Raw genomic sequence first — 23,116 nt, forward strand, 5'->3', positions numbered from 1 at the left:
TCACTGATCTCCCTTCTATTATCATGGGAATCCCTCAACATTTTCCCCTTATTGTGCTCTATCTTCTATATATGAAAGAAAACATTTGACCCTTTTCTTTCTGAGTTTGGCTTATTTCATGTAGCCTGATTTTCTCTAGTTCAATCCATTTGCCAGCAAATGCCATAGTTTCATTTTTCTTTGCAACTGAGTAGAACTCTGTTGTCTATATATACCACATTTTTTTTTAACCTATTTGCAAGTTGATGGGCACCTGGGCTGGTTCTCTAACTTCTTCACTGTTGTGAGTTGAGCTGATAGATACTGATATTTCTGTATCACTGTAGTATGCAGATTTTAGTTCTTTTGGATAAATGCCAAGAAGTGGGGTGGTTGGATCATGTGTTGATTCCATTCCTAGTCTTCTCAGAAAATCTCCATACTGCTTTCCAAAGTTGTACTAATTTGCAGTCCCAACAACAAAGTACCTTTTCCCCCTATATGTTTTCCAGCATTTATTGTTTGTAGTTTTGATAATTGTCATTCAAACTAGAGTAATATGAAATCTCAGTGCAGTTTTGATCTGCATATCCCCAATTACTATGAATGTTGAACACTTTTTCATTTGTTCGTTTGTGACATATAATTCTTTAGAGAAATGTTTCTTTACTTCTTTTGCCTATTACTAGATTGGGTTATTTTTTTTTTCTTTGTTTTGGTGTTAGGTTTTTTGAGTTCTTTATGTATTCTGGATATTTATCCCTTGGTGGGAGAGTAGCTGGCAGATATTCTTCCACTTTGTAGGCTCTTCATATACTTTGTTGTTTTCTTTGCTGTGAAGAAGTTTGTAATTTGATTCCACCACATTTATTGAGTTTATGTCTTAAACTTTAGGAATCTTGCTAAGAAAGTGGGAGCCTGTGCCCATACCTTGGAGTATTGACCCTGTTTTCTTCTAAGAGTTGCAGTATAATTCCTAGATCTTTCATCTACTTCCAGTTGATTTTTGTGCAGTGTGAGAGATATGGATCTAATTTTATTCTTCTACATTATGAATATCCAGTTTTCCCAGCACGATGTGTTAAAAAAGTTATCATTTTTAAATGTATGTTTTTGCAATCTCTGTTGAATATCAGCTAACTGTATCAATGTGGGTTTATCTCTCTGTCTTCTATTCTGTTGGTTTTTGTTTTTGTCTGTTTTGATGCCAAGTATCATGCTATTTTTGCTACTATAGCTCTGTAGTATAATTTGAAATCAGGTATTGTGGTCATTCCAACATTACTCTTCTTGCTAAAGATTCCTTCGGCTATTCTGGGCCTTTTATTTTTCCAAATAAATTTAAGTGGTCTTTTTTCTTGTTTTGTGAAGAATGTTATTGGTATTCTGATGGGGGTTACATTGAATCTATACATCACTTTTGCTGGAATGATCATTTTGACAATATTAATTCTGACTATCCAAAAACATGAGGGAGCTTTTGAATCTTCTAATGTCTTTATTTCTTCCGCGTCTTACAGTTTTTACCATAGAAGTCTTTCACTCCTTGGTTAGATTATTTACTTTTTTTGAGATTATAATGAATAAAATAGTTTCCCTAATTTTTTTTTTCTCAGCAGATACATTATTGGAGAATAGGAAAGCTGTTGGTGTTTGAATGTTGATCTTGTATCCTGCTACTTTGAGGATTTTTTCAGTTCTAGAAGTATTCCAGTAGAGTTTTTGTTCTTCTACATATAGGATTATGTCATTAGTAAGGAGAGATAGTTTCACTTCTTTTTTTTTTTTAATTTGTGTCCCTGTATCTTTCCTAATATATCATGAGAATGAGCATCCTTGTCTTTTTCCTGATTTTAGAGGAAAGGCTTTCAGTTTTTCTCCATTCAGTATGATGTTGGCTTTGGGTTTATATATAGCTTTTGCAGTGTTGAGGTAAATTCTTCTATTCCTAGTAATGTCCTTCAATTTTTAGTGGTTTTGACACAAATGGGTGCTGGACTTTGTCAAAGACTTTTTCTGCATCTATTGAGATAATCAAGTTATTCTTGTCCTTATTTCTATTTAAGTGATGAGTTATATTTATTGATTCTATATGTTGAGCTAAGGTTGTGTCACTGGTTTGAAACTCACTTCATCATGTTCTACTATCTTCTGAATGTGTCTTGAATGAGGTTTGGTAATATTTTATTAAGGATTTTTGTATCTAGGCTTATCAGGGATATTGGTCTGTAGTTTTCATTCCTTGATGTATCTTTGTTTGGTTTTGGTGTCTGGGTAATACTAGCTTCATAGAATGAATTTGACACTATTGCCTCCCTTTCTATTTCATGAAACAATTTGAAGAAGATTGGCATTCATACTTTGTTAAAGGCTTGATAGAGCTCAGTTTAAAATCTATCTGGTCCTGGGTTTTGTTTGTTGAAAGACTTTAATTGTTGCTTCAATCTCATTGCTTGACATTGGTCTGTTCAGGTTTTTTGTACCTTTGTGGTTCAGTTTGGGCAGGTCACACGTGTCTAGAATTTTGTCAATGTCTTTTAGATTTTCCAGTTTATTTGAATACAGAATTTCAAAATAGTTTCAGTACTCTTATGTGTTTCAGAAATATCTATGGTATCTCTCCTGCTTTCATCTCTAATTTTGTTGTTTTGGGTCCTGTCTCTTTCTTTTTGTTAGTTTGGTTAACTGTTTATCAATCTTACTCATCCTTGCAAAGAACTAACTCTTTGTTTCATTGATTCTTTGTATTTTTTATTCTCAATTTCATTAGTTTCAGCTCTGATATTATTTTCTGTTTTTTAATGATTTTGGAATTAGTTTCTCCTTCAGGTGTAACATTACATAATTTACTTGGGATCTTTGTTTTATTTTATAATGTGGATACTCAATGCTATAAACTTTCCCCCTTAGAACAGTAGGAAGTACTGTCCAGAGATTTTGATACATTATATCTCTGTTCTCATGTGTGTTTCTAAGAATTTTTTTGATTTGTCCCCTAATTTCTCCTATCACCCATTCCTCATTCAAAAGTGCATTATGAGCCAGCCAAGGTGGTGCAGGCCTGTAATCCCAGTGGCTCTGGAGGCTGAGGCAGGAGGATTGCTTGTTCAAAGCCAGCCTCAGCAACTTAGCAAGGCACTAAGCAATTCAGTGAGACCCCATCTCCAAATAAAATACAAAATAGGACTGGGGATATGGCTCAGTAGTTGAATGCCCCTGAGTTCAATCTCTGGTACCCTAAGTCCCCCTCTCCCAAAAAAGTACGTTATTATGTAATCTCCCAATCTTAAAATGACTTCTATTGTTTTTATCTTCTATTTGATTTCTAATCTCATTCCATTATGATCTGATAGGATACAAGGAATTAGCGCTTTTTTTTTGTATTTTATAAGACTTGCTTTGTGTCCTAAAATATGGTCTAATTTAGAGAATTTTCCATGTATAACTGAAAAGAAAGTGAATTTGGTTGTTGATGGTTGAAATATTCTATAAATATCTGTTAGGTATATTTGATTACTAATACTTTTTTCGTTCTGAGGATTCTTAGTTTATGTCTGGATGACCTATCTATTGGTCAGAGAGATGTGTCGAAATCATCCAGTATTATTGTTTTGGGTTCTATTTGAATTTTTATATTGGGTAGGATTATGTACATAAGTGCACCAAAGTTTGGGGCATAAATATTTGCACTCATTATATGTTGTTGTTGTATGATCGCCTTAACCAATATGAAGTGACATTTGTCTCTTCTGATTAATTTTGACTTGAAGTCAGTTATGAGACCTGCTGGGTTTTTTTTTTTTTTTTCTTCCAGCTTTTAAAATTATATCTTTGTTCTCTTTATTAGATACTTTACTTGTAATGTGTCTTAGGATTTGGGGGAGGGTAGTCTATTAGTGTTCTAAATGCCTCTTGTATGTGGGTTTACATCTCATTCCTATAGTTTGGAAATTTTTTTCCATATTATTTCATTGAAAATGTTATGCATGTCTTCAGTTTGTATGGTGGTGCATTCTTCTATGCAAATGATTCTTAATCTTTCTTCTTAATTTTATCCCAGATTTCTTGAGTATTCTTGTCATGGTCATTTAGCATCTTTCTTTACTGTCTACTTTTGAGATTATATACTTTGAATTTGTGACCTGAAAATCTCTCTTCTTTAAGGTCTAACCTATTAGTGATGCTTTCAACTCAATTCTTAATTTGATTCATTGAGTCTTTCATATCCAGGATTTGTTTATTCTTTTTCAGAATTACTATCTCTTTATTGAAATGATTTTTCACTTCCTGTGGATAGGTGGCAGAGGTGTAGGCCTGCTGCCTCCTCTGGAATGTGCAGGTCACAAATTGGTGGACTTGAATCTGGGCACACTGGGCAGTGGCTGGTGTTAGTGGGATGCTTCTCTATAAGCCCTTTGTGGGGTGTACTGCATTGTGTATACACGAGGTTCTCTGCTGACTCTTTAGGATTATCCTCAGGAAATGCTTTCTGCTCCAGTCAGCTTTTTCACCACTGTGACTAAAAGACCCAAGAAAAACAATGCAGCAGAAGGAAAGATGCTCACATTTTCAGAGATCTCAGTCCAAGAATGGCTGACTCCATTGGTTTGGCCCAAGAAGGGCATAACAAAGAAGGCAGCTCAAGACATGATAGCCAGGAAACAGAGCTCCACTCACTGGGGACAAAATATAAACCCCAGAGACACACCCTCTGTGTTCTACCTCCTCTCTGGACAAAGTCTACCTCCCTACATTTGCAACCGAGTTAATCCATTCTAGTGATTGAACTCACTGATTATCATAAAGCTCTCATAATCCAATATATTCACCTCTAATCTTTCTTGCATTGTCTCATGCATGCATTTTTGAGGGATACCTCATATATAAACCATAATACCTTCTATGGTTCTGTGAATCTGAATGAGAATTAACTGGCAACTCTGGGACTGTCAACTCTGCACCCTCTGAGAGTTGCTGAGGCACAGGAATCACTTTGCCAGCTGGTACTTGTTAGCCCAGAAGCTCAAGTCTGCATCTGCTGGCTGTATTTTTTTATTGGCTGTGGGGATTCAGGGTATAGGGTACAGTATTCAGGGCTGTTACCAACTAGTCTGGATCACTGAGCACCCACTCCCTCTGTTGGAGTTTGTTTGTGGCAGCTCTATCTAAGCATTTGGTAGCCATCTGCAACCGTAGGGCCAGTTAGTGCAGGTTATCTGTGGGTTGTCTGTGGCACAAAAGTCTCAGTCATAGCTGCTGCTATGTCACCTCGACAAGGTATCAAGTTGGTCTTTCTTCCCCAAAGCTCTTTTAGAGGATATGGAATATGCTGGGTTGGGGTTTGCATTCCCTGGTATGAGTTACTCCCGGGTCATCTCCACCCCACTCCCCTTGTCTTTAATGATGGCGGGAGGGACTTGGTTGCCTTCAGTTAGCAGCAATCCCTCTGCAAAAATTTCCTTCTTGTCAAATTACTGAGGCAACCCATTCCTGAGTTATTCCCTCTGGTTTCATTTGTTACTACCTGAAGGTGGGGAGAAACTGTACTGATTTAATTTCTTCTAGGTAGGCTGGCTAGCTGTGGACTCTGTAAAATGGCTTCCCTGCCCTTCAGAGTTTCTCTCAATGATTTGGACTAAATTGGGTGATCTTCACTGTCTTTGATGCTCCTGTCGTCTTTTTTACTTTGTCTGCCTTTTTTCCAACTAGTGTTAAGGAAGTAAGTTTACTGGACTTTTCCTCTCATTCTTTTTCTCACTATGTTACCCCTACCCCCGCCATCCTACTTTGATCAGGGTTCAAGGTCAAGGAATTCTTACCTTATGATCTGCCTCAATAAACAATTTCTAAGTCTCAAGCTGTCCAATAATATTAAGTTTTAGAGTGTTTACTCTGTCATTCACCTCTCTGGTAAGTTGTTCTTTCACAGCTTTGCCTGTGGAGGAGTTGAGGGTTGTTGCCTCAATCTGCTCCGCCATCTTGAGAATGTAGTTATAAATCTCAAAAAAATTTTTTTAATATATTTTTAATCTTTTTGGACATAGTGTTGTGAATAAAAAAAACACATTGTTTAATAATTTATCTTTGTAACTATGAAAGACCTACATATATTTGGATTATTTCTAAGAAAATAATTTCCTCACCACACATATTACTCATATTATTAAAATCTTCTTGATATATTGTCCTAATTCTCTATAATAAGTATGATGAAATAAGTGTTCCTATTCCTAGGAAATTAGCCTCAGATTATTTATAAAGAAGCTCAAAATGGAATGTAGAAATAATAAATTGTACCAGCTTTTTCTTTAAATTTGCTTTGCATAATTAGGCATTATAACTTTAAGTGCCCCTATGTTAAATAATTATTAAAACAATGTAGGCAAGTACAAAATCAAGCAAATTATAATTTTACAAAATATTCTTTGCTGATACACTTACAACAAATCTAGAAAAATAAGTAGAAGATTTATTGCCCGGTCATTTTGAGTCTTTTCTTTATGCAGATTGACCACCAGTCAATACAAGTGACTTAATTTGTATCATTTTGCATATCCCAGGAAAAAAAAATTCTTTAATGTCTTATTTTTGTTATAGAGGATTCTTAGAGAGACAGAGGACATGCATTTGAAGTTTTCAATTAATTAAAGGACTTTTATAGATTCAGGGTCTGTTGCCTGACCACCTGTCTTCTATTTTCTATACATAAGCTTGCCATTCCTTAACATTAGCATTGAAGGTTGTGTGACTTATCACCTAAGTAGGAACTTATGAATAATCACAGAGGGCATTTCTTTCTACTGAATGAAAAGTCAATCTTTGAAGAAAACTTCAAGAAACAAATTTCAATCTGTTGCAATCAAGAATATTCTCACCAGGTACAATGGTGCACCCTTCTAATTCTAGCCACTGAGGAGGCTGAGGCCAGTGGTCTCAAATTAGAGAAAACCTGGATAATTTAGAAAGACAATGAGGAGATTGAGGCCAGTGGATCTCAAGTTAGAGGAAAGCCTGCTTGATTTATCAAGACCCTGCTTGAAAATAAAATAAAAAGAATGGGCATGTAGCTCAGTGGTAGAGTGACCCTGGATTCAATCCCCAGTACTGAAAAAAAGAAATGAAGGAAGGAAGGAAGAAAGGGAGAGAGAGAGAGAGAAGGAAGGAGGAAGGAAGGAAGGAAGGAAGGAAGGAAGGAAGGAAGGAAGGAAGGAAGGAAGGAAGGAAGGAAGGAAGGAAGGAAAGAAAGAAAAAGGAAGAAAGAATGAATGAATGAAAGAAAAGTTCTGAACTAAATGACTAGATAATATCACTTTTTTTTCTTTTTTTTCTTTTTGTGGTGCTGGGGATTGAATTCAGGGCCTTGCACGTAAAGCACATACTCTACCACAACTTTTGCTCACAGCCAAAGATAACACCATGCACCTCCATAGCGCTGTTTACCTGTTGTCAAAAGGAACAAAAAGCATTAGATCCAAAAATTCCAAAGAGATTTCTTCCTCTCCCTTGGTAGAGCTAAGACCTTAACAAATGGATTCCCACACATCTGGATGAACTCATTGCTGGCATAGACACAATTGCAATTAAAATTAGCTTGTAAGGGTTCCTGAAGTCCTAGGGAATTCATGTATAGTTTCTTAGTTTTAATACAACTAAATGAAGTGGATTGAAGCTCAATCTCATGTTAGAGGGATTTCCCATTCAAATTTAAGGAAATAATTATCAGCACCAGCAAATACCCAAAGTATTCTACTAAATGTAAAACAGAAACTGTTAAGTGTCAACTGAAACTGGAGAATAAAACGAGTGAATAAAATGAGAACTGCTAAAATGCAGAAAGTATACTGTTAAATAGACATTATAAAAATGGTACATACTAAAGACCTGAATGCCATCATCTTTATAAGGCTAAGTTCATATTAAGTGTTCTTTAGATTTGCATTCCCAAAGTTGTTCTATGGAAAGCACACCTCCTGGAATGTACTCTCAATGTATGAAAAAAGCTGTTATGAAATAAAAATAAGTAAATACTCTTTGCTATTGGACTTCTCAGATCCTTTAACATTCTGTATTTGGTAAACTGCATAGGAGAGACTGTGGTATTTCCTTTTTCATCTTTCTTTTCACCAAAGGTCCCTTTTGCAGAGGATGTAGCTAGTTTGTTACTTAGCTTAATACTCTGCAGGTGACTTCACATTAGATTGCTCAAATTTCAAAGGCGAGTTATGTAATTTTTTTCTAGTTAGAGGAAATTTGTAGATTGAAACCAAATTGAAATCATACATAACCATTCTTGAACTGGGTTAGTGTTTATAATAATGTCTACGAGTATGTTGATGTTTGGAAAAGATAACTGTTTACAAGTTTTATAAATAATCATATAAGACAAGAAAATTGGTCAGATATCCCTTAAACAACAACAACAACAAAAAAGCCTACAAGACTGAAATTTATTATTATCAAATCAATCAATCAATTAAACCAAGGACTGTGGGCTGAGTTTTAAGGTACGTGAACTTTCTCAGCATTCTATTAATTAGTTACATAAATCATGATATATTCAAATTGTGATATATAGAGGGAAATATGTAGCTTTTAAAAGTATTTACAGATAAATATGTGAAGATGAGATAATTTCTTTAAGATTGTATTTTTATTCTTTAAGTAAATAGCATGCAGAAGTAACATAGTGTCAGCAAAGGTGATATACATGTTATATATATATACATATTATATGTTATATATATACACATCTATATACATATATATACATATTATATATATAATATATATACATATATATATTAAACTTTTCTTCAACAATGCACAAACAATAGTTCATTTGAATTACATGGAAGGAAAAGGACTTCTGTCCTAATTTTACCACATCCATTATTTTATTATTATTATTTTTAGTTTTGCAAACTTGTCAGTTTCTACCTGGAATATTAAAAAAAAACTCATACTCTAAATCCCTTCTGCTTTTGATGCTGCAATAGTAATGTGATTGATGTCACGGATATAGGAAGCTGTCGTGAGTATCCTGTTGAATTTCTAGGGAAGAGTAAGAACTCCAGAACTTAAGAGCTGAGATAGCTCAGTGGATGGAGCTAGAAAGCTCTGGATTGAATTCTGAATCTTCTGTTCAGATAAATTAATCAGTCTAAATGAGCTAATTCATGGAAAGTTCTTAGTATGGAGTCACATACACAGTAGCTATATAAATGATATTTACATTGTAGTGTTAGCAAGGAGTAGGGAATGGTTGAATAATTTTCATGAAGTTCAAATGAGCAGAAGTGAGGTTGATTATCTCTAGGGGGAGGTGAGAAGAATGGAGGTGTTAAGGTGTTAGAAAGGGCTCAGTTTTGTTTTCTAGCCTAGAAATTGGTGGTGATATGAAACAAGAAAACCTAGAGGAAGATTAAAAATGAGGGGAAGATTATGAATTCTGTTTTGTATTATGTTCTATGTGCTCATCAGACAGTTGAGTGTTGATGTTTTCTGAACAGGTCAGAGGAGAGGGACGGGGATAGAAAGTTTTGGAGTCATCAGCATCTAGATGATGTTTAAGTTTTCAAGGTATAAACATCCCTGGGAAGGAAGAGTAGCCTGAGAAGAAAAGACGCAGTCTGAGAAACTGCATTGTAAAATTGTAAAAGGCATAGGAGAGAGGAAGCAGCTACCAGCAAACGGACCTGAGAAAGGGTTATTCAGAGCAGCAAGAGGCACGCCCTGAGCAACAAGAGGAAGGATTTTCAAGGAAGTTCAATGAGATGTGGACTGAATTAATTCAGGAGGTTCCATATCTTCATTCTCAACTCAAAAACTTCAGCTACCATAGGAGAATGTCATTCGTGTCAATAGCTCCTTGAATTTTACATATTTAAACCAAAATTCTTCATTTTATTTTCTCAAACTACAGCCCACTCCCAAATTCCCATTTTTTTTTTTTTTTGCAAAAAGAAATATGTTAATATCACCCTCTCTAGCCACCAAGGCCAGAAGATATCCTTGATGCGTCTTATTTTTCCATACAAAGTATGGCTTTGCCTCAGTTTCTCTTCTCTGGCAACATAATACTGCAGTTTCTAAATTTTTCACTAGGATTTAGAGTAACACTTTCCTTGCCAACATATCCCCTCTTTCAGATTCATCCATTTAAAAGAGATGGCTTCATCATTATTTCCTGCAGCCTTGATACTTCCAGAGAATCCCCACTGACCACACTGTAGATACTCAGATACTCTGGCATTTAAAGTTTTCCATAGTCTTAACCTAACTTGCTTAATCGGATTTACCATTTTCATCAACTCAAGTGTTTCTCCTAAGTTCAGGACTGAGCAGTTTTCACTTTTGCCATCCCCATGTTTTTGGCTGTAGAGTTCTCCTTGCCTAAATATTCTTCCAGGTAGCCAAGGTCTCAGGGATAAGCTCAAGCAAGCACTGAAATTCTCAAAGGGCTTCTCTCAATAGTCTCACATTGTTACTATTTCCTTGAAAATATCCTAACCCCTTTATCCTTCTTACGTACTTCTTTCAAGAACCAAAACATTGTACTATAGGCAAGAAATGTTTATTAAATAAATGGTGTTTTTCATCAGATAAGGAAAAGAGTAGATACATGCTACAACATCTAAGCATTCTATTTCTTTTCTTATGTGGTGTTTTCAATTTGGTTCTTCTGACTCCAATTCTATCACAACTAAGAAATTCCATACATTTTTATGACAAATAATGAGTAACACTTTTCATTTTCCATATAATTTTAGATTACTCTATGACTCCCTTCACCTTTTTCCGTATGGTAACAAACTACTTGAAAGTGTAATTTTGTAAAGTAGGTTAACCCTTATCAAATATGATATTTGAGCTACGAGTTTCTCAAGTTTGAATTTTAAGGAAGCTAAGAGACTACTTTTGCATCCTCTTGAATCATTTGATTAGAATACCCCCTGACCAGATTAGATAGGAATTTTCTGAACTAGAAAGGAAACAGTAAATGAAGTCAAAGCTCACCTAAGAATTTTTTCTGTGATTTGGCAAATTGTGGTTTATTTCCAATTGGATTGGGTTAAAAGTAGCAATATAATGTTCTCTAAATCAGGCTCTATTTTAAAATATAACAAAATAAAAAGTACACACTTCTCTTTTTTACACAACCACAGCAGAATCTGAATGATTTTTGACAAAAAATTATTGGACTATACTGGAAATCATTTTATTTGAAAAGGAAATTTAATCACCGCTATTCCAAAAAGTTCTCTCTTGGAGAAAGATGTGTCACTGTAATGACAGTGATAGAACAAAGCTGTCTTAATTTTTATACTTTTTAATTTTTTTTAAAAACCCAGTGACTTGTGAAGTGATCTCTGAGTGAATCACTAAAGTGCCTAGGACTTTGTGTTTATTAATTGCTTTATAATGCATAATGTCTTTTTTCTTCCATTTTTGTACTAATCAATGTATTTTTTGTTACCTTCACAACATATTCAGATTTTTCTTAATCATCCATAAGCAATCTGATTTTGCCATACACACATTTCCTTGATTTGCTGTAACTATGAAACCAAGTGAACTTGAACTTTAGGACCAAAAAAAAGGAAAAGAGAAAGGGAGAGAAAATTAATTAAGTACACTCACTGAAAATACCCTCAAATATTTGACCTCTAGCAATGGATTCAATTCCAAACACCCATGTTTTAAATAGGCAGACGAACTACTTTAAAAAGACGTTGAAACACGGACCAAAATAAATAAGAAATCTTAAAAAACAAAGCTAACTTTTGTTCTTCAGTGTGCTTGTTTCACACTCACTTTATTAAAAAGTTGAAAGATGGAACTGCCAAACATATACATAGATGAACAGGAATGCTGTGCTAATAATTTCCAGTGGAAGTCATCCTTCAGCTTCCCTGTGAGGTCCACTCTCCACTGTGAATGCTGCTACGCTCTTGTTAAACCACTTTGGAATAACCCATTTATTCACAAAGACAAATTGCCCAAGACAATGCTGTTAACCTTGTTACAGATTGGCACTTATCATTATAGATTATATCAGGTTCTGCAAGATTGTCTATTATATTGGGTGAGGGAAAAAATTTGAGTTCTGCCAGTGACAATTTTCCCCTAATTTAGGAATTCCTATTTCTCGTAGAGGCCAGCTGGAAATGAGTAAAGCATTACAGAACCTTTCTTAGCTGTTGGCCTGGAGAATACACATTCTCTCCAAAATATATATCTTTGGCACAGTCTAGAAGTAAGGAATCTCGGGTAATCTCTATGCTGGCCAAATGTGAGAATTATTATTTTTAACCCCTAAAACACTAAAATCTTTTTTTCTTATTAAGGAATACAAATACAAACCAGTTGTTCAGTTATGATTTTTTTTTTGTCTAACAAAAATTTGAATAAATACCTAGGATATTTCTACTGTTGGATTTCTGCATCTTTGGTAAAGTCTTCAAGATGACAGTTTATAAGATTTATAGCTTGAAGAGTTTTACAGTTCCTTTAGGATTGTGTTGAACATGCACAGATTAAGAGTTCCATAAACTCACTGACAAACTAGTTGATTATATAATCTAAATCCACATACTTATACCATTATGTCACATATGGCCCACAAACCTAAGTAATCTAAATAATATTCAGAGTGACAAAAACTAGCTAGCACCAAAATAGTGCTTATGTGACTTTTCTGAAGTCCTGAAGTTAAAGGTAGAATTAACAATGAAATTTTCAAGTTTGGCATTTTACATAGAATTTCAATATCTAAGACTAAATACGGAAGTTTTGTTTTAGCCCCATTTTCAAAATCACATATTATTTGAAACTATAACTTAATGCAAAAAAAAGAACATTTTCTGTAACAATAGTTACTAGCTAACTGCATTTAGTCATTATTTCAAAATATATTTTCAAGATGATGTAATTAAAGTAAAATCTCAAATTGCCAGTTTAGGAAATATTCCATTCTAACACTAAAATATGTACTGCTTTGTTCACCACCAACCCCCCATTTGGAGTTCTTTTGTATTAAAAGTCAGTCACAGAGTTCCTATCATATACTTCAATTTAATTTTTTTATACTTCTACCTTTCACATTCACTTTGAGACACATAAAGAAATATTTATTTCTACAGTAGAAGAATTGCAATATTCAGTGTCACAGTTCAAGAATAGTTTACATGCTAGCTAATTGTTGATTGTTCACTGGATAGCAAGACTGTAAGACATTGGCATGTAAAGAGATCTAGTGGATCTCAGACTCCAAAGGTGTGGAAGCAACACAAGAATCAAATACCAGTGAAAGGAATGAATATTTCCTTTCTAAACAGGAGAGTAGTTAGTGATGTTTTCGAATATCCTATTTATAAAAGGCTCCAAATTTGTTGTCCAGAAGTACATAGGTTACTTCTTCATCTGGAAGATAGCAATGTTCTTTGGTGAATTTGGCCGACATGATAAGAAATAGGTTATGCCATAAGCCATTATGGAAATTCCTACATGCTTCATGAATTTTCAGTGGCAGAAAGAAAATTTTATGCTTTATAAAAGTAGATTCGAATTGTACTAGGGATGACCCTTGAAGAAGCTACAGGTATTGTGGGTAACCATTCCCTTACTTGGACACTACAAATTTGTTGAGGACTGTTCATTGGTGCACGCATAGCCCCTTTTCTTTAATTAAACATGTTTGCTCATTTCAGTATATTTCAGAGTGTTGTTATCATTTAGTGGTACTTAGTGGGCTACTAAACATAATAGTATTCATAGAAACATTGGGAAAAATGCATGCACATTATTTTTAAAAGATGTGGGGTTTTGATAAACATTTAAATATATTGAAAAAGGAATATTTCCATGTAAAAAATGGAAACCTAGCAACACAGTACATTCATATCCTCTATTTAGCATTTGGTTCAACAAGTTATTTATATCATCTAATTATACCCTAAGACCTAATTATTGTCAATTTCTAAAATGTATCAGATCAGACTTTAAACACTTCAGTTTCATCATACTGCACACACTGACTACTTTTGAACGAACAGAAGCTGTGATAGCAATAAATGTCTCCAAGTAAATGATCATTCCTTGAACACCTACAGGGTGTTGAGGGGTTCATTCAAGATCTTAGCCACACTTTCTATGAGTGAAATTCCATGTTCAGCTTCTTGCTGCAGTTCAACTGTTTGTCAGTGTTTGATGACTCTTACCTTCTCTGATAGGAGAGAGGATTCCACACTTGGACTTCACAGGCATGCAGAGTTCATCCTACTTCCTTAGTTTTTAATCTTTTGATAATGTTAAAATTAAGCATTTGGTAAGAATTTTAATGTGTTTTTATTTTCTATAAATTTCTACTTCCCTCCATTTGTTTGTATTTTAACAAATCTATAGACTCTTTAAATCATTCTGACATCTTGGCCTGTCTTCGTCAGTACTTGCAAACCCTTTCTTTTCAATGCTATCATCTAATTTTCCAAGAGTTCACCTTAGTATCAATTACTAGATCATCCTTGGTCATTTTCAGAAAAAAACATATAAACATCAGAGATAAATAAAATTCTATTCTGTATTTCCACAAACTAGGACATTGTTTATTCTTCCCCAGATAGATCCTTTTGTTAGTTTATTTTGATAAAATTTTCTTAGGCAAAATCAAGTCAATCAGCTCTTATTGCCTTGCATTAGAATGACAGAAAAGAAGTAGAGATTTAAATAATGGAAGCGATTATAAAATTTGATGATGTGTATCTCATTTTAAAGGGAGATGAATTGTTCTTATTACCAGGTTGATTTGCTGACATTTGTATTTGTGGTTTTCCTTTGCCAAACTATTCTTCGACTCATTTTGATATTCCGTACTATTGAAATTATTGAGCGGGTTTTTTTTGTTGTGGTTAGTGTTTGGCATTCAAGCCTTAGAATGTAATACAGCTGTAGAAATTGTTACTAATTCCCAAGGCAAGAAAAGATATATTCTATTTTTAAAGAAATATAAGGTGAAATTATCTCAATATATCACTCATCAGTATCCAAGTATAGGGAAGATCATAATTTTCTTAGGGAGACTAAAATATCACTAAGTCAAAACAAATTTAATTTTCATGAATTTGAGGGCTTGTTTTTAGATGGGAAGGAGGATTTATTAACATCAATTTTCCTTGTGCCTTGTTATCTCTGACTAAAAAAAAAAATCTTTAGCTCTAAAATTATTAATTTTCTAAGCTGTTTTAGTTTGTTCTAAATTACAACTTCCTTTTTATTCTAATAAACCTGAAATATCAGGACTGTTTCCTCTGCCGAATAAAAGACTTCTAGTTCATGAATTAATTCATGAGGTGTTTTGTTTCAGAGGTCCTTCAGGGCAATATTATACTGTTTGGGGAACAGAATATTTTTCAGACAATACAAGGCTCTCTTTTTAAAATATTCTAGTTAGTAATTTTTCCTTGTAAAACAAGTATGAATGGCAAGTTATCTGGTGTTTCTTTACCAGCTGGTGGTAAATCGATGTTGACGTTTCAGTATTTTGGCCTTTGGTGAAAGTCTACAGTGCTCCCTTGTTTCAAATATATTTTCAATTTACTTGATATGTGTGCAAAGAGCAAAATTCAAAATGTATTGGAAAGCAAGACTGAAAGAAAGGAGAAAGGAAGGAGAGTGACACAGAGGCAGAGGGTAGGGGGCGGGAGATGGAAACTGATCCAGGATCTGATGAAATTCTTCAGGTACTCACCCTTCATATTAGGCATGGTCCCAAATATATGGATGAAATATACATATAGTGCATGTAGTCGAAAGACCAAAGCCCCGGTTGTATTAGTTAAAAGTTTATATTGCATATAATGAGAACAACATAGTATTTGAAATCAAAAAATGTGTATTGTAGGCTTCTCTCTCCTATGTCACCTTCTCCATGAATCTCTCCCTTAATCATACCATTTGATTTGCAAACCGCCCCTCACCCCAAACTTTCCCCATTCTCATTCTAAGCTTTATTTTTCTCCATCGTAGATGCTAATATCTAAAATACAATATATTTTACTTCTTTATATTCTTGCTCCTCCCCTGATCATGAGAATATGGGTCCTCAGGGGTACCTGTTCTTTTCTGTTTTGTGACTCTCACATCCTGGTATCCAGAACAGTGTTTGGCACATTGTCAGCTTCCAGTACAGGCATGGTGACTGAATGAATTAACTAACTTGCATATGACTCACTCTTTGAGTTATGAGTAAATATGCTCTATAAAAATGCATACTAAATGATGCTAAGAATATATGAGGTATTTCACATGCCAATCATTTCTGTTTATCGTTTAATATATAGATCTGTTAGGTTGTCTGTAGATAGGTTGACTTCATACCCTAATTTGCTCAAGACTGCCCTACTATATGCCTATAGTATGGGAATAATTATTATCAACAATTTCTTCCACAAGTGCTTGATTTGGATAACAAATTATATGATTACTTTATCTAACGATGAGTCAATATGAATTGTACTTAAGGCAAAATAATTTATCTCATGCTACATAACCTGAACTATAGTAAAACAAAGTTTAAAAAAAAAAGTTCATTTTTTAGCTTAATAGTAAAGGTAGTAGAATAAAGGATTAATTTGGCAGGATGGAGGAAAAGAAAAGATTTCTGTTTCACCAGAAGAGGAATATTAGCAATCATCTAGTATCAAGTAGTGCTTAGGTATCCAAACTCTGAATTCATATGTTTAAGTTCAAACTCCAATTCTAGCACCTTTTAGCTGTAAAAGTTTGGGCAATTTGTTTAACTTATTTGAGACTCTATTTTCTCATCTGTTTAAAAGGGATAATAATAGTACTCATGGGCGTCATGTGAGATATTAAAGTAAATATAACCTCTAATTCAAGTACCTGGCATATAATAAATGCCAAATAAATGCTCACTACTATGAGTGGTGTATGGAATCAAAGCTTATAGAATTGGTACTGCTTTGATCCCCATAAAGCAAACAGTAGCTTTGTAGTGGGACTGATTATTTAAATGTTAAAACAGTTGACTAAACTATGTACAATTGCTCGGCTTCCACAATATTTAAATATTTGTATTGCTTCTAATCTGTAAGTATTAGACCTTTGAAAACTGTCTGCCCAAGCATTACTGGTGTCATTCACTTGCTTTCCCTTCAAGTCATACTCTCCAATTTTCCTTATTACTCTTCAATGTCCTTCAATACACATAGCTCTGCCCTAGCTCAGCCAGAGGTTCTTAGCAATTTTGTGCCCAAGTTTTAAGCATCTGACTCACATTTTGCATTGTTTCTGGATGTGGTTGCTTATGTTCAATTTTAAGAAATATATAGAAAATGTGGCTAATGGTGTAGGAAAGGAAAACAGCCAAAAAACTTTTAACAAACCTTGTATTTCTCCTAGTGCTCAATTACCTGTGGCAAAGGAATGCAGTCCCGAGTCATCCAGTGCATGCATAAGATCACAGGAAGACATGGAAATGAATGTTTTTCCTCAGAAAAGCCTGCAGCGTATAGGCCATGCCACCTTCAGCCCTGCAATGAGAAGATTAATGTAAATACGATAACATCACCCAGATTAGGTAAGTGACCAAAAAGTGGATAGTACTGAGAAACAAAGAAATGCTCTTCTACTTGCATATCACTTCAAAGCTTAAGCGTTATGAAGTTATGCTGCTTAGTTTGGTCGTAAGTTGAATCTATTTAGATATGGGTTCGTCTAAATGGCCAGGTGGGTAAAAAAAGAATCCTAAAGAGTAAACTGCTTGAGATTCTGAAGGTGTCTACACAGAGTCAGGTCTAGGAAATATTAATGCCATACCACCCAAGGTCACTTTGTAAAAAGAGTTAACAGGATGCAACCAAATTTTAACTTTAGACCAGTCCCAAGGCAGAAAGATCAATTAAGTTAATACCTGTGGAAAGGTGAGGTTGCATTATAAGCCTGAGATTTCCTATGGTTAATAGACTTCCTAGTGATACTGGGTACAAATTATCTCTTGGGAAGACATAGAGTAAAACATGACTTTGAGGAACAACAGGTGCATGGAACTACACCATGGGACAGGAGGTATCATTTTTTCGTCTTTGAGGATATAACCATACATTTTAAAATACTAGTAATGGACCCCATTTGTGTACAATGAATCAAAATGCTGTCTGTAAAAATAAATAAATAAATAAATCAGTAAAAAAATTAAAAAATAAAAATGTGAACATAAATGATACTAGTAATAGTTTGATGTTTATATAGTTACTATGTTATGAAATGTTGACATATTTATTTTTATTCCTGTTATTTAATATAATCTATTATCAAAAAGTAGAGTGTGTTTTTTAACTAGATTTAAGAAGTAGAGTGTGTATTTTAATTAGATTTAGCCTGTGTTTTCATGACAGACACCGATGAATGAATTAGCCTTTATTTCTGTGTCTTTTAACAGCTCTCCCCACCTGATTGTCAATGGGTGAATTTATGTTTAACACCTTGAGTTTTAACCTGTGCATATAATTTCCAGGAAAACAATTTGAATTGTATAGAATAATATTGCCAAAATACAAAGAGCTACATTACAAGTGGCTACTGCCCAAGCAAAGAAGACAATGAAATGGAAAAGTTTGTTTTTTTATGGAAATACAAAAACCTTCTTTTCCAAGCCAAATAATTAACATTTCTAAGAAATAATCAGTTCAAGAAAAATGAGAATAAGACAAAAGTTAAGCAATGCTAAAGTAGATGTCCCAAATTCATGTATTTGATAAAAACACAATCCATTTCTCCAGTAATTACTTGGAGCCCTTGAAGTAGCATTTGGCAAATAAAGAATTAAGAGAAGAATTTTGTTAAAATTGCATTTTCTCTACTCTTTTCTGAAGATATACCCCAAAGCACCAAAACACATGGTTGAAAAATCTGTTTGTTTAAAATTAAAGTAGTGGATTTCATTGGAGTAGTGGCAAGAGAAAGAACTGCAGCAACACACTTTCATTGCAAGGACTTACTATTTCCGAAAAACTGAGATCAGATCTACGAATTTTCTAGATCAGATTGTCATTTTAAACATTTTTATTATTGTAAATTTCAGTCACTTATGACGATCAGCTTTGATTTTTACAAAGGTCTGAAGTCATTGTCTCCAGATATTCCACCTAAAATTATCTGCTATGTAGGAAACTAGAAATGTGAAATACCTGTGAGCATATTTTCATTTTGCTGTCGGTTTGTAATTTCATTCATAAGAATACTTATTAACTTGTATTCCCACAGAGATAGATGCATTGACTGCATTTTTCTTTTTAATCTTCTCTACCTAAATTCCAAAATAAGCTTAAATGAAAGGTATAATGTTGAAGTTGATATATACCACACATTGAATCTGGGAAAGCTCTTTTTAGTAAACTTTAAGAAGTTAGTATGTAAGAATTTATTCATTCACTTTATTCCTTTATTACAGTGTGGGTGTGTGGGTGTGCATATGTGTCTTTGCCTTTTGGGTTCCAGTAGATAAAATAAGTAAGTCAAATTGATTGCTTAATCTATCCCCATTTTAAGGACTGAAATTGGTTTCTACTAATGTATGTATCAAACTCACTTTGTTCTGTTTCACAGCTGCTCTGACTTTCAAGTGCTTGGGTGATCAGTGGCCTGTGTACTGCCGAGTGATCCGTGAGAAGAACCTTTGTCAGGACATGCGGTGGTATCAGCGCTGCTGTGAGACATGCAGGGACTTCTATGCCCAAAAGCTACAGCAGAAGAGTTGACCTCTAGCAGGCTGGCTGGCTGGCTCACATTTCTTTGCAGTTACATTATTTATAAGCACACACACTAGCATGTCTTTCAGACCAAATATTAGCAGATTACATATAATTTAATCAAATTAATTTATTTTTCCCTGCCAAACATCCAATGTGGTATTTGTTTTAGTAATACAAACATTTTGATTTATACTATAAGACTTCATAAAAAATTTATATGAATGAATCAGTTGGATCCAGTAACCTAATAAAAAAAAAAAAAAGATTAAAAAAAGATCATTAGACTTACAAACATTTTTTTTTTTAAGTTAAATTTAGGGCTGTCTCTAAGGTGCTACTTTCCACTAATACCATTGAGTTATCAACTACATATACTACCTTAGCATATTAGCTTAGTTATATATGGAGAAAATCATGGTTCTTTTTTTTTTTTTTTTTTGGTCCTGCTGCAGAATTAGCCCATTTTCTGTAATCTGCAGGAGATGTGTAAACATCAGAAACCTCATAGTGTTGAACAGGATTTTAGAGAATGTATTATTAATTTGGTTCAGATTTAGAGACATCCATAGGAAAAACTCTACTGTAATTATAACCTTATTTTAATAGTGGAAAAGAAAATCAAAGCAGAGACTTTGATCATGTTCATGAACATGTACTTGAACACAAGTATTGTAACAATGAAACACTGTAATGATTTACACTGAATCACCATTGCACTGTTGATATAGTGTAGAGAAACTGTTATAGAAATGATAACATCCTACAAAAATGTGTATAATTTTATCATGTTGTCATTAGATTTTAGCTTTTTAAATATTTTGAACAAAGAAAGCATTGATCCACCCATTTCCTTGTGTCTTTTTAGCAGATTTATGAAAGAGTATAGTGCTTAGACTCACAAATCATAATGAGAAAACTTACTGAATAATTTTCAGCCTTTTCCTTAGGAACAGGAAAAAAAAAAGCATATAATACTATGGTAGTTTCATTGTGGTATTTTTCCTTTTAAAAAGTAAAATGTTTTACAATTCTGTGGAACGTTCAAAAGCCAGCTTAGAATTTTTCTCGTGAGAAAATATTGTACATGATTCACATGATTTCTTAGATTTTTCAATAAAATATGTAAAACTTCCTTTTGGGAGACAATTCTTCATAGATCTCTCACACTTCCACATGTTTGGCAAGAAAAGGCATTGTCTGCTTTTGTTCTGAAGTCTCTTCTACAGGACTTTTATACAGTGAACCACTGTGGAAGACAGAGGTAGTATATTTCTTTAACAAAGGGCAAACATGCTTGATTCCCTTTATAAAATTTTCAGGCTCTCAAAAATTGAGGTTCCTTTATTATAATATAGGCTTACAGCATGTGCAGATATCACCTGGTTTTCTTCATGTTACCCTGTGTGAATTGGGGCTCAGAGAACCGGTGCAAGGAAATGCGGATTCTCTGGCCACTTTTATTGCTGTGAGTAATAAAGTCCTTTGTCTCTAACCCAGGAATCTTGTGTCTTCTGCCCTAAAAATATGGCTAATGAAATTGATAGATTGAGAGTAGGATAAAACCTCAAACTTCCACACTACTTGACACTTCTTTCATTATTTTTACCTTGATTTTAATAAATTTGTTTTAACATTGAGGTAGTTTTTTTTTTTTTTCTAGATTGTTCCTAATTGTGGAAATCCTTTGACATAAATGCTGTGATATAAGATTAACCAGTATCCACACATCTTATGAAAGACAGTAGGTGAATAAGAGAAGGAAGAAAAATAAACTAATAAGGAAGGCACTCATAATTCCATCTCTGATTTCAGAATCTATGAACTTGGTAGAAATAGCACAACATATTGGTCAATGATTTAGAACATGCACAGCATCTTAGAACTAAAATATTACCTCAGACCTCCAGAGTATTTTCACTTAGCTAGTGCCAGAAGTAAAAATTTTTTAAAACAGACATTGCATCATTCTGTTAAGCCATCTGCTTCAGGGTGAAAGGAAGACTGGTAAGAAATTTACATGAGCATGAGCCCATTGCCATATTTTATTTGTTATTAAACAAGTTCTCTGAACTAAAGCAATGTTGTGTGGAATACCAAATCAGTGATTGAAACATTTGTTAAGTTCACAGATCGTATTTTGACAGAAGCATTAACAGGTTGAGAAGGCAAATGCATATTCAGAGTAAGCAACTATTTCTGTAAGAAAAAAAGCCATTGCATCTTTTGTGAAAGAAGTGATCTAATGTAATCAATCTATAATCAAGGTGGGCTGTCTTTCAGAATGGAACCATATCTTCTCAGCAATTGTTAGCTTGAACCCTCAACAGACACTTTAGCTAGACTGATGTTGGCAAGTGGAAGCCTACGTTGCTACTATTGTCTCTTTGTTCATGAGCCCATTGGTCAAGTATAAAGGTTGCGGTGAAAGGTGGCCAACATCTGTGAGATAGGTCATCTTATCTACTTGATGATTGTTATCCTTTTCTCCCAGGTGTGCTCTTTGGTAAGCAGTCAAATGGGAATATAAGTATGAAGGCTATTTGAGGATGTTCATCTACAACCTGTTTTTCCCAAAATTTCCTTGGCACTAATTTTCAGATCATGCTTCAAGTCCCCTGCCAAAGCAGCCAAACCTTTAGCCACAGAGCACACATTACTGCATATCATGCCTCTGGCCATTTTTCCTTTCAGACAAAATGAATAGCCAGATGCACATTCTTTCAAACTGAAAGGATTAGGAATTTTCCTTACTAGTCTCATGCAAGGTCACCTCTCTGTGTGGTTGTGGATCTACAGCTATTTACCCTGGGTGATACTGTTGTAAAGAACTAGACCTAGATATTTTTTTTAGTCTCAGTTTATTAGTCATAAGAAAGGCTCTATGAGACCTTAGGTATGAGTTGAGAGAAAGGAGGTAATGCACCAGTAGTAGGATCCTTAGTAATAAAAGCTGGTTGCTCATGGAATTTATTTATGCTTTCAGAATATGCTCAAGACTGATCTGGCACACTTGATGATGGTAGTGATGTTCCACTCAAGCAAATCAGTGCATAGGCTTTGAATGATCATTCATCATCAAATTTATAATCAGCAATTCAGGTTGTATGGGAATTCAGTGACATAGCCAAGCACTAAGCATTTACTAGGATCTAGTAGTAAGCCAAAAATAGCTTTTGAGAACAAAAATAATAATTTGTAGAGAATTACCACAGCTTTGCTCCAAAATCCCAGAGACCTTACTATGATTCACTAGTAGGAATCTTCCAGAGGCTCCATATGGGATCTTCATGTTCCAATGATTCTTTAAGTGCCCCACAGTCCAAATAGCATAACAAATTCAATTGCAGCCTAGACAGATTGCAGACTCA

At 34.3% G+C, this 23,116-nt stretch overlaps 1 protein-coding gene across 3 annotated transcripts in view; it reads left to right on the forward strand.

The window, feature by feature from the left end:
* The window catches only part of ADAMTS19 (ADAM metallopeptidase with thrombospondin type 1 motif 19), a 303,272-nt gene extending 281,915 nt beyond the window's left edge, over positions 1 to 21,357 (forward strand). The window contains exons 21-22 of one of the 3 annotated variants that reach the window (XM_079145927.1): positions 17,398 to 17,575; positions 19,603 to 21,357. In XM_079145927.1, coding sequence (XP_079002053.1) covers positions 17,398 to 17,575; positions 19,603 to 19,754 — 330 coding nt within the window. In that variant the 3' untranslated portion in view covers positions 19,755 to 21,357. The remainder of the gene's footprint in view (positions 1 to 17,397; positions 17,576 to 19,602) is intronic. The other 2 variants (XM_079145925.1, XM_079145926.1) reach the window with 2 other exon arrangements.
* Positions 21,358 to 23,116: the final 1,759 nt, after the last annotated feature.

This window comes from Sciurus vulgaris (genome assembly GCF_902686455.1).
Source record: "Sciurus vulgaris genome assembly, chromosome: 6".
Taxonomy (NCBI): Eukaryota; Metazoa; Chordata; class Mammalia; order Rodentia; family Sciuridae; genus Sciurus; species Sciurus vulgaris.